The sequence below is a fragment of the Lycorma delicatula genome, chromosome 4 (genome assembly GCF_047948215.1).
Source record: "Lycorma delicatula isolate Av1 chromosome 4, ASM4794821v1, whole genome shotgun sequence".
Classification (NCBI taxonomy): domain Eukaryota; kingdom Metazoa; phylum Arthropoda; class Insecta; order Hemiptera; family Fulgoridae; genus Lycorma; species Lycorma delicatula.
Window position 1 is genome coordinate 7,106,930 of NC_134458.1, and position 13,524 is coordinate 7,120,453.

General features: G+C 31.5%; 2 protein-coding genes across 10 annotated transcripts in view; one reads left to right on the forward strand and one right to left on the reverse strand.

Moving 5' to 3' along the window:
* The window catches only part of LOC142323077 (peptidoglycan-recognition protein SB1-like), a 46,018-nt gene that overhangs the window by 31,824 nt on the left and 670 nt on the right, over positions 1 to 13,524 (reverse strand). Inside the window, exon 2 of the mRNA XM_075362240.1 lies at positions 1,989 to 2,057. Within this exon, the coding sequence (XP_075218355.1) occupies positions 1,989 to 2,057 (69 nt within the window). The remainder of the gene's footprint in view (positions 1 to 1,988; positions 2,058 to 13,524) is intronic.
* Positions 1 to 13,524, forward strand: part of LOC142323075 (uncharacterized) — a 114,140-nt gene that overhangs the window by 13,165 nt on the left and 87,451 nt on the right. The window lies entirely within an intron of this gene.

Here is a 13,524-nt window from a genome sequence, read left to right on the forward strand (position 1 = left end):
AGCATTAAAGACATTTTTAATCGCTTAATTTTTAGGGGATCTTTTTTAAAGACTAGAAATTAATCGGGCACTTTCTTCTTCCTCGCTTTCTTTCTCTTTCTACTGACCCTTACGATGTAGTTTTCAAGATTCCTTTTCTGTTGTGTACTTGTCGTATAAGCGTTCTTTCTTCTTTAATCCTGTTCATTACTTCCTCATTTCTCAATTTATCCATCCATCTTATTTTCTCCATCCTTCAACATATCCACATCTCAAGCCTCAATCCAGTCTCTCTCCGTCTTCCTCATCATCCATGTTTCATTCTTGTACAACTAGTCACTCCATTTATAGCGTTTGGCTAACCTCTTCCTCAACTCTTAAGTTCAGACTTTAACTGCATAGTAATATCCTCTTCGTACTGAAGGCTTCCTTTGCCGTCTATATCCTTTCTTTTATTTCCATTGCGTTTTCTAGCCATCTGTCACCGTAGTACCCCAATATCTATAATTTTTTAATATTTCTATTCTTCCTCCACTCGTACTTACCTCTAAATCCTCTTTGTTGGTTACTTCCATTACTAGTATGAAGGTATGTGTATAACTTATTTTTTTGTGTTATCGTTCGATTTGATGATATTTTCCATTCTTTTAACCTGAAAACCGTTTGATATATCCTGTATTATCTGTTTTACATACAACGTCTTGTCTTTATTTAATCAACAGTTTTTACATTCTACATATCCCTCTATTAATATGCTGAACTGATTACACCCAAATCTTGGTTTTAAGGTACGACCCATCAACGCGGCTTATTATTTACAAGGACTCAGCCCTTTTAAACAAGGATCTCTAATTTTACCGACCCGCTAATTTTCTACATTCTTCTATAACACCGCATTTCAAAGACCTCTACTTCTCTTGTTCCAGTTTTTCCCGTTTTCCCGTGTTTCAACACGATAAACCATCCCTACACTCCATACAGATATCTTGTTTTTAATTCTTAGGTCTTTATTTGATACTAGTAGATTATTTTTGCATGAAAGGTCTCCTTATTTTTTGACAGTAAGGTCTCCATTTTTAGTACATCCCTGCAAAATTTATCCTACAATTCCTCCATTACTTTTATGTGGAAATTAAAAGCAGCCTTTTTCACTCTTCTTTGAAAATCAAAGCCGGCCTTACTTTATATTCTACTCTTATAAAACTGCCACCTGATTCTTGTAAAAATTTTAATTAACTCTTCTTTCGCTATACGACTATTAACGTTGAGTTTTTTAAATTTTAAATATTTATTACTTTTTAAATTATCAAATGTTTCGTTCAGATAAAAAAAATACAGAGATAAATAAATAACACACCTTACCGGTTATTTATTCATTTTTATATTTTTAATTAAAATAAAATTGTTTAAAAGATGTAGTTTTTAATTTCAAGGATAAAGTAGTTAGAAGTATGATGCAATATTAGGCAACGAAGTCGATATTCAAAGATATTTTGCGAAACTAAGAAAGTAGCATAAGATAATTCATGAATGGTCCGTTCTCTCTTATGAGAAAGTTCGCGTTAATATTACGGAGCTGTTCACTCCGAATGTATGGTGTCATAATTTTTATGTCAAATCAAGTTAGCTTATGTACGAATTTTCTACGTTTTCCATTTGTTTATGTGCTTAGCGAGTGGAGGTACATAAGATTATCCAGGAATAACGTAGTTTACAAGAGGCGATATATCGAAATAGTGTCGATCGTGAACTTTGATATTACAGTTTGCCTTGTGCGTTTCATTATTGAAAATTATCAGGAATTCAGAAATCTACTGTTTTCACTGACAGATTATAATTAAGCTAATATTTTTATTACGGATTCGATTCGGTACTTGAATATGTATATCGCTGTATTGTTTTAAATTCACAAGAATAATTTGCAAGGATTTTATTTGGTTCGTCACAAATGGTGACCGATCAAATCGACCAAATTATTTTGATTTTTAAAAAACTGTATATCTACTTACTTTTATTCGAAGACTGTCCGGTCATATCTTTCCTCTCATCCTGATTCCTTTTAATTATCGCAGCTTGATCTGAAAAAAAAACCACAAATTGTTCGTTATATTCATTAAAATCCATTTTGATTTATAATTTTAATAAAATATTTATGAACTAAATAATTTATGACTTGTGATGTGTTACTTGCGATAGCGTTAATTGTCAGATAATATTTAAATAACGGATGGTTAATATCGTGTGACCTTTAAAATTTAATTACATGTGTTGATAATAGTTTCATCGATTCGTGTAATGTAGACAGTCATTCATAAAACATAACCTTAAATTTTCTTCATATATTACGTTACGCTTATAAAGTGTAGATGGATTCACGTATTGTGAATGTATTGTATCGGATGATTTTCTGTAGACGCTTCGGTCTTAATGTGCTCTCCGACAAAAAATATACAGGTGCACCCAAGAGGTTCGCCGTCAGCTGCCTACTCCCCATACCACACCATGAATAAACCGGTTCTGCCCATCTCCGTATCGTCAATCTTAGCGTCTCCGTATACCTCAATCTGGCTATGTCAGACTACCCAGAATAGTGAAAAAGGGGATCAGAAATCAGGAAAAGGATTGGATGTTCGGAAAGGTTAATCTACCCGCGAAGAAATCGCAGAACGAGACAAGCGCACCACCCGAAGGTTAGATACTACGTCTTTTAAACCATCAGGCACATTCACGAAACCTCCCGAGATCAGGGTGTCTTTATCGAAAATAGGAGAAGCGCATTATTGATCGATATTCCGCAACAACAAAAAAATCGATTTTTCTTTGTTTTTTAAAAAATTATTCAAGAATAGATTCTAAGGGTTTATTAAGAAAACCCCTTGTCCATCACTAGAATTGTTGTACGGCGTATGGATGCATCCAACGGTTCTATATGAACCGTTCGATTAAATCCTCCCCCTTAAGGGGTATAACATAGACTATTCTCGCGTTTACTGTTTGATATGCATATGCTAACTCGAAACACTGTTACAGAAATTTATGATTTTCTGTCTGATATTTAATTATTTAATCGTAAAATGAATTAATCGCAAACTAAAGTATAAATATGAAACGAAATCAAGATATATAAATAAAACATAAATGAAACAAACGATTAAATGATAATGAAGAATATAATAAATTAGAAGTAACGAAAATGTATAAAGATGGAATTTAATGAAAAATAAACGACGTCAGAAAAACAAAATTACATAAAAGAACCTAGAAAATATTACAGAAATTGTTGTTCAGTTTACTTGAACTTTAATAAGCTCAAGGTATAGAGTTTACTTATAAATTAGTACGAGGGACGTTCAATAATTAGAGACAAATTGATGTAGAAAAAAAACTTTGTATTTTTACAAAATGAGACTTTTACTACTTCTCAACATAATCCCCACCGATATTAATACACTTGTCCCAACGACGAACAAGTTTTTTTATACCTGATGCAAAGAAGTCTTTATCCTGTTATTTGAGCCACTTCCCCACAAATTCTTTGACCTCTTCGTTCTTGCTGAACTCTTTTCCACGTAATGGACCTTGCCTCCTCGAGTGGACCAAATGAAAATCCGAGGGAGCCAAATCTGGACTGTAGGGAGGATGTGTTAGTATCTCTCAACCCATTTTTCAATGGTTTCTTGGGTCAGCTGGGCGGTGTGAGGGTGAGCATTGTCGTGTAGCAATTTCACACCTTTTCTTTGAGATCCGCGACGTTTTTCTTTCATTGCTGCCTTTACTTTTTTCATCAGCGTATCTGAGTACTAGACACTGTTTATTGTACGCTAATTTTCCAAGTAATCACAAAAGATTGGACAATCTTTTGTGGTTATTTGGGCATCCCAAAAGACGGTCAACGTGACTTTTCCTGCTGATGCTTGCGTTCTGAATTTCTTTCGGATAGGTGAGCTGTTGTGCTTCCATTCCACGCTTTGTCTTTTGGACTGTGGTTCAAAATGGTGAAGCCAAGTTTCAACACACGTTAAAATCTTGTTTAGAAAAGGGTCACCTTCCCTTTCATAGCGTTCTTTCATGTCTGTACACACTTTGAGTCTTGTTTCCTTGTGTTGTTGCGTTAACTCTTTCGGGACCCACCTTGCACTTGTTTTGCTGTACTTGAGGTTGCTACTGATAACGTTATGAACCGTGCCAAAACTTACTGCAACTGTTTTTGCTATATGTTCAACTGTAATACGTCGGTCTTCACGAATAATGTCTTCAGTGCGGGTTTCAAGCGAAGGAGTTTTAACTTCAGCCGGCCGGCCAGGATTTTGCTCATCGGTTACTGAGGTTCGGCCGTTTTTGAACTGTTCCACCCACTTATAAAAATTTCCGCGGTTCATACAACTTTCACCGCATTGTAAAATCATTCTAGAAAAGATTTTAGCCGGTTTTTCACATTCAGAAAACAAAAAACGGATCGCTGAATGCTGTTCAACTAATGTGGAAACTTCAAGCGGACATGCCATCATTAAATACAATATTGAACTTATAAACAAAATAATCTTCATCCGTCAGCTGTTCTCAGCTCGTCCCAGTGATGCCAATCTAAAGTCATGAAAGTACAAAAATGGGTTTCGGGTTTTTTGCAAATGTTTACATTTTAGGGCTCAACTAGTGTATCCTTAGAATCCAACTAGTGTATGTATGGGTGTCGCGCCGGTTTTGGCGGTGCGAAACACATACATACGCTTATCTGCACATATAGTACATACACTTCTCAGAATTGACCGAACTGATTTTCTTCAAATTTAGCTCAAGTGTTTTTCAGAATTCGTTTATGGCGTGGGGTGATATCGCGGAAAAAAACAATTTTGATTTTCTCAGAGGAATTTCGGAGACAATCTATTAAAGCAGATCTGTTACTTAAAATGTTTATATAAATAATCCAAAAAATCATTCATTCATTCTTTTGTCCTATCGCCCTTCGGTTTTAATATTTTTTTAAAAATTCGTGAACGTTTATACTTCACATAAATAGCTGTCAAGAAATGTTTTTTTTAATTACAGTCCCCGAACCTAAATGCAGAAAAGTTTTTGAAAATTTATTTTTGTTATTTTATCCTTTATTAAGGGAGTGTCAGATTTAGATAAAACTACTTAGGCAAATTTGTTAAGCTTAACCTATATATATATATATATATATGAGTATTTTTAGAAAAGTTTTCTTAAAATTTATTCCCGGTCTCTAAAAAATAAATTTTTTGGTTCTGACTCGTTTCATTATTATTATTATTACTGTTATTGTTATTAATAGCCGGAAAAATCATCAATACTTTGCTAGCTTTCTTTTGTTTAGAGGCCAATTTGTACTCTTATTGTAAAAAATAATTTTATCTAATGGTTTTTAAATGGAATAGCTGAAATTTTCTATGCTTAACAACAATCTATTGTTAAGTTCCTCTTTGCAGTGGTGTAGCTAAGTACTCGGAGGCCCCGGTGCAAAAGATCAAAATGGGGTCGCTAACTGCAATTGTCAAACGTGAATTCAGGAGTTTTAAATATAATTTATTTACACATAACCTTTTATTTGTTCAAAAAGTTAGTCACTCGCTTATCGTTACAATAAGATAAACAGGATCAAAACAGCTGTTATTTAGAACTTAAGGTCTTACCAAACTAAAACAATAATAATAGGTTTTCCAAAAGGGACAACAACAATTCAACAAGGGTTGAATTACCTTGTATGCTTCTACTACGCTTCATGCCTATGAACTGGTCGTCAAGTTTGAGTATAGTATCGAACATGGCGTAATATATTGTCACCTTAAAACGTGATTTCCGATCGGTGAGTTTTTGATCATCACAAAGCTCATCAAAGTGATTCTTGTCGCTTCAAAGTTCAGCTTAGTCACTCTCTTGTTTGATATTTCCGATATATTCAAACCGAAACGACATTCCCCGTTTTAGACAAATTTTCGCTGCCTCTTCTACTAATAAATCGAACGATCCTCGAAGGTCATTAATCTTTAAAAATGCATTACCCAAAAGGTCATAGGTGGTATTTATATCTACAGATTCTGCTTGTGATTTTGAGGAAAAGTTAAATTTTTTTTACATTTTACACCGAATGATCAACAATAAATTAAATTTAAAGGAATCGAGTGCTTTCTTCAGGCCAACAGCTTTATTTCTAATCTTCAAATTTTTGTTGTTCAGTATTATAAGAGAAAGCTTTCAGAACGTCAGGGAATCTTTCTTTAAGAGCATCGTACCTTCGTGCCCGGCGAGTAGGATTAAGTGTTTTGACACTCGATGTTAATTCCGAACAAGCCCCTAAATTTTATCACCGTTCAATGTAAGACCAAAAAAGGCTATAGAAATTGTGAACCGTTTCAAGGAATTCCCCTATTCCCTGGTCGACTTCTACTGCATCATTAAGGACGAAATTCACGTTGTAGCTGGCGCGGTGGAGAAAATAATCATGGCGTGCGGTTTGTTTTATTCTTTTATTGAACCCTATTGTACGCTCCACTTATTACGGAATCTCCATCAAATTTTATTTTTTTTATTTATTAAAACACAAGCCTAATACATTTCCTGTGAATTACTTTGTGTTTTTTATTTTGTTATAAACGTATCCGTATTTTAAATAAAATAAAGTTAAAAATAAAGAAATAAAAACGCATAAAAGTCAATATTTAAAAACACTTTTCTACATTTGGATGATATTCAATGAAAAGAAAATTTGTAATCGATTATATTTAATTTGGCGTAGGCTTTAAACGAGTACAAATTTAAAGAACAAATGACACAGAAAAAAAATTTTTTACGTTTCGATTATTTTTTTTTATTAGATAAATTAATCTTTCTGAGATATTTTATACGACTTATTAAAAATTGTACCGGAAGTATAATAAGAAAAATCTAATCTGCAAAAAAATACATGCTGTGTATTATGGAAGATAGTTCTGTTGACTGATTTTATTATATTATACATTTTTTTTACAAATTAATAATTGTAAGACGTTCTTTATGTTTTGTTGTACCTAAAATGCTACTGTTAAAAATAACAGCTGATGGAAGGTTAGAGTTTTTCATTTAATAAAAATTTATTGTCATATATGTGTATATATAAATATAAAATTTCATCCTAGCAGCAGAGATGAAAAAATAATGTTTAATTAATTAGTAATAATTAAGGAATACCGCAGAACCGATTTAAACATACAATTACTTTTTGGATAGTATTACAGGCCCAGGATTTAGAGGTACTATAATTTAAAATAAAATCTGTTCAAAAAAAGTACCAAAGAATTGAGTACGAGGCGTCAGTTGTGAGATGTAAAAGGGATTAAAACTTTTCTTCTCAAACCAAGGACATTTGGTACGTTTAGAAGAAGCTTGTTTTGCAAATTAAGAAAAAAAGGTGTGTGTGTATATATATATATATATATATTTAATTGTATAATTAACCGTCGCTGTAATTTTGTGTAATAATCGTTGTTATGACAATTCTTCTACCGATACGCAGACACTTGTACTTACTGTATGTATGTATGTATGTTGTTTGTCTGTGCGTGCGTGCTTGCCTTCTTAAAGATATTCAAGTATAATTTTTATAAACAGAATCTATTTGCATGTTCGTACGGGGTATTCCCAAGAATCGGTATGAAAAATCCCTACGTTATTTTAAATCTTATTCGTGTTATATTGTACTTAATTACTTAATCCCTCGAACAACGCCCGTTTTCACCCTATTTTGTTACACTTGCACGATAATATGATCATGTGTACGATATATAAATAAGAAACTGTCTAATTGTGAGATAACTGTTTATTACTTGTTCACAGAATTTCTAAATCAATTCTACGATACCGTTGCGTATCAGATCTAAGATTTGAAAAGATTTAAACCCTTGTAACTCCCCTCTGACTACCCATCTCACGATTTAGAACGGTAAAAAAGTAAAATAGGTAATATTCAAATATTTATTTTTTAAAACGTGTTTACCTTAAAAAGCTACCGTCTTGGATAAGAAATTCAGGCTCCCTGTTTCCCCCTTCCACGGGCTTTACCACCAACCCCTCTAAATTAACAAAAAAGGAAGTATTGTGATATTCGAGTTGTTATTATTTAAAAAACTTTTTTTTACCTTGAAAAGAAATCACAGAACAGGCCCGTGCCTTTATCTACGCTTCCCCCAAAGGACTCGTACACCTACTCCCTTTCAAATAAAAAAAATTAAATGTAACTGTATTCAAATAATTTTTTTATAATATATCTACTGTTAGAAAAATATGACGATAATGATCTCCAATAATTGTAGGTTCCGTTGCCTTCATGGGCTTCTTACCACCTTAAATGAACTTTTACTTTGTCCAAATGCATTTTGAAAAATACATTTTTTAAATTTTAAATAAAGTCTTTAAATTAAAGTTTTTACATAGGATTTTAGCAATTTCGATACCCGTCCACTGCCGACAAAAATTAAGAAAACTTGAAAAATTTCTATTTTCCAACCGGTGCTTTCTAAAATGTGTACTGGATTGGAAAAAAATTTTAAATGACCCAAGGATCGGATTTTCTTGCCTTTACCCTCTAGCCCTAAAAGTTAACTATCATTTTTAGCAATAATCGAACTATTATTTATGTTAAATGTGTTCCATTAAAAAAAAAAAACTCTTGTAGAAGAAGCGGTTCACCCCTTTTTGTCCGCTAAAGAGTTCGTATCTCCTATCCTCCATCAATTAATTAACAAATATTAATACCGAAAAAATGTATATTTTAATATTGATTTTGTATTGCAAACATTCTATTTAAAAGCGTGTTTACCTTCTAAAAAAATAAAAAATTATAATTTTATCCATGCTATCAGGCTGATATCATAAGACATTTTTTCAGCGTCTCGTGTTTCTTGTTAGTAAAAAAATTTACTTCACTTTTCGGCCAGTAAATAATTTTGTAATATTCAGTTTTTGTTTGATGTGCATCACTTTTCAAGACGCAAAAATGTCAATGATTTCGAAAAACTCATTTCTCAATGGATTCCTTGTCAGCGCAAGCCTTCATTTATTAAATTTGATAGAAAATGTTTCCCGTTTTAAAATTACGAAATTAATATATATATATATACAGGATAATTCAGGAGGAAAGGGAAATAATTTGAGAACTGATTCTAGAGCTTGAAGTAAGGGAAAAAGTTCATACAAACATATGTCCGAAAACGCTTTGTTATCGAGTTACGGCTAACGAAAAATTGGTGAAATGAGGTCATACTGAAATTTTTAAGGCGGTATGTAAGGGTGTAAACTTCATGGTTTCTGATGTCTTTTGACCTGAAAAATCGAATAAAACAGGCCACAGAACTGTATCTCCTGTAGTTTTCGTTTTATCCAACGTAAAACAAAAACAATCGGTGGGGAAAATCACGCTTTTTTACGTTGATGTACAATAACTTTGTTAAATAACTAATAAATGCGTAAACTGTGTTATCAAAACTTGTAAAGAATTTAATTCTGAGAGAATCAGTGTAATAAAGCCTGTAAGAAACAAAAAAATAACTTTTATTATTAAAGACTAAACGAAAAATATTGCGAATTTGTAAAAATTAAAAACAGCTGTGTTTAGTACAATAAATCTCTTCCATACTGTACTTTATGGAATGCTGAGTCGTGTAGAAATGCTTTGCGTACTTGTTTTAGGAGTAACTCTACCGCCTAAAGATTGTTTTCCCTTTCATCATCATCGTCCGGTTGACGTTCAAGTGAAACGTGAGGGCTGGGAAGTATATGTTTCTCACGAAGATTATTAAAAATTCTATAAAATACTTTTCGGTTTGGAACTACTCGTGTAGGATAGCTATGTAGGTATTCTTCCACTGCAGCTGGAGCACTTCCATCCCAAAAGCCGTACGCAAAAAAATCATATCAGAATATTCTGAACGAGCGAAGAGACGCGTCACGTTCAAAACGAAATTTCACTTTTACAATTCAGATTCAATTGGAAAAATGTAAGTAGAGTAATACGTAACCACAACTTTATGACAACAATGAATAGTATTCGAATTAATTTCGAAGTATACGGCTTGTATTGCCGACCTAATTTTTCAAAGGTCTAAGTTTATTGTATTAAAAACAGCTGTTTTTAATTTTTATTATTTCATTTAATTTTTCCGTTTAGTATATAATAATAAAAGTTTTTTTTTTGTAGTCTTTATTACATCAATTCTCTCAGAATTAAATCTTCTACAAGCTTTGCTAATAAAATTTACGCGTTCATTAGTCATTCAACAAAGTTATTGTACTTCAAACCTAAAATAGCGTGTTTTTCTTCAACGAATTTGTTTGTGTTACGTTGGGTATCACGAAAACTACGGGAGATACAGTTTTGGGACCTGTTTTATTCGACTTTTTTAAGTCAAAAAACCATCATGTCTACCTCTTATATATCATCTTAAAAATTTCAGTGTAACCTTATTTCACTGGAGAAAGTTTTCGCTAGCCTGAAATCTGTAACAAAGCGTTTTCGGACATAGGTTTGTATGAACATTTTTCCTTATTTCAAGCTCTAGAATCAGTTCCCAAATTATTTCCCTTTCCTCCTGACAGTTTTTTCATATCTTAGTAGCTACAAAAAATAAAAAAAAACCTATCCTTACATGTTTGCATATATCTTATTGTGTACTATTTCTGTCAATTAAGTTTTTGTTATTACGTATAAAACCAGTATTAGTTTTTATAAAATGGTTGTGGAACGTTAATCTTAACCAATTATTGAAATCTTTATTGGAGGCATTCCACCACCTAACAGTTTTCAAGTTATCCCTCTTGAAATGAAAATTTAATAAAAGTTATAGAATTGGTTTTGTAACTATATTTATTTAGGATTTTATTTTATTTGATTATGTTTTTGTTTAGACCTCTAATTAAATCCTGATTTGTTTTAATGAATCTTCGTACTATTTGATTGTTTTTAAATTTAGTTATATTTTTGCATATTACTCAATAATAGAGATAGTGATAGTAAAATGTGGTATGGATTGTTAATTTACTAAATATCAATGGTTATTCCCATAAAAATCAAACTATCTCTCTCTCTCTCTCTCTCTCTCTCTCTATATATATATATATATATATATATATATTATAATATATTACTACTACTTATTTTACCTAAAATTGTAGCAATACGTTTTTTGATTACAAAATTACTGTACTCCACCCACTATGAGAAATGCTTATCTCTTATCTCTTAACAATTTCTGTTTGTAATTAAATGGTAATTAATGCTGTTTTCAGGTTGGCCAGACTTTTCGAAAAAGCAAATTATTTTTATTATTTGACTGTTTCGGGTATAAGCTTTTGAATTTGAAATTTTAAAATGTTACATAAAATTAGCATTGTCAAAAGAGAGCGGAGTTTCCCCGTACGAAATAAAAAACGCAATTATTTGTAAGGATATTATTTTATACAGTATCATTTTAGACCCCTAAATTTTTATTTCTAAAATACATCAAACGTTTTAATGATTTTCACCAAAATTGAACCCTCGTTCAATATCTCCTAAAAAGTTCTTGAAAAAAATTATTTCAAATATTTCTTCTATTTTATATTTGTTTCTTGATATATTTTTGTTGTACGCGTCCTTTCCTAGAAAATTACAATAATAAAAAAAAACCTTTTACTGTAGAATGGGGTCGAAGTCTTTGTTAAAAATAAAAATATGTAAAAGTTATAGCACGGATAACTTTTTCTTTTTTTTAAAGAACATCCAGAGCAATTAACCCGATCGGTTTTACGGTTAGCGTTATTATCTCTAAATCAATCGGTCTCTGATTCGATTCCCGGGAAAGATCTAAATCTTTACTTTCTCGTTAAAATGTTTCAGTAGCATGATCGTAATAATAATAGTATTACAACAATCATATTTTCCACGTTCAAAAAATGGGAAATTTTTACTTTTTATATTGGGATTTGAGGGTCCCCTTGTAAATATTCTGTCATGAAATTACAGACCTGACCAAAATTTTAATTAGGATTAAGACAATTTTATTCTTTAAGTTCGGTTAGAATCGATTTTGCAATTCACGTATGAGTCCGTTCAACGGAAAACAGACGATCGAGATTACAGGCTGACACGATAACGAGCGCAAATTAAGATAATCAACTTATCCATCGGTTTTAAATGAAATTTTAAAATATACTTTAAAAACACACCTTAGAAATTTACCTACAATGCCGTAATTTTATATATAATACGATAGGGCCGCAACTAGGTTGTTACTCTCCTACCTGTGAAAAATGTGAAACAATAAATTTCTCTATTAAATCGCGGATATTTCCTGCATTGATTGTTTGATTTCTATAAAAGAAGCTGCACAAAGATTTAGGATATTTTCTTAATTTCAGTCGCAGAACCGTACGACTATCTTTTACAGAACGCAACATAATCGACTCAAAATAACTGTTCATAAGAAAATACGCTATAAAATTGAATAAATTCTTCGTTCAGAACTTACTGATTAATCGATTATAGATTTTTCGTAGAAGTACGTATACCAAAATATTTCTCAGAATAATGTACACAATTTTTTTTTTAATAATATAATACCTTTAAAAGGTTTCTTCGTTTAAAGAATCCGTCTTCAATTAATGAATGAAAACTTCAATTTAATGTTTTGTTGAATCGTTACCTACAATTACAACTTCGCCGACCTAAAATAAAAAAAACTGTAAAACATTTTTTTTAAACCGCTGATATTTTGGGAATGTTTAACTCGATTTTGACGAATGGAGTATCAAAATAAAATTTAGACTTGTTTCATAAATTTAATTTTCAGTTTTACAACATGAAAAATGACTGTAAAGTACGCCAGTTTGTCGTTTTTATTTTGATTTTACCATTTCCCCTTTAATACCTTTAGTTATAATATAATATTAAATAGACGGTGAAAGTCTTTTGATAAAACGATCCTTTGATAAATCAAGTCGCAAGATCGGAGAATTATTTTACTTCGTTTGGTGAATTTATTATCTACCGCAAGATCCTTTTGAACAATACAGGGAAATTTTAGTTTACTTTTACATTACCGTATTAATTTTTTTTATTTCTTTTTAAAAGTACAAATTTAAGTTTTCGGCTAATTCAAGCCTTCTTCCTTAGAAACCATCCGGTAAAAAACTTTTTAATATTGCTGCATTAGAACTTTTCGGTTCTTTTGAAAAAAAGCGTTCTGTTAAACATCTCATATGAACGGGAACAAAAAGTTCATTGGGAGTCGGTCCTCGGGTCCCCTTCAATTAACAATTCTTTCATTAATTGTTACACCGTTACTAGTATAATTAAAATTATATATTTTTGTTACTTCCATATATACAAAACGGAATATCCTCCTGTAATACTGCTTACAATATTATTTTTTATTATATTTGTGTATCGTGCAAAACCAAAAAAAAAAAAAATAAAACCATCATCTCTATTTTTGTTTTCTTTCTTCTTTTTTTCATTGTACATTATACAACGAAACTGAAACTGATTTCGTTGAAACCGATTTAACAAAAAATGAA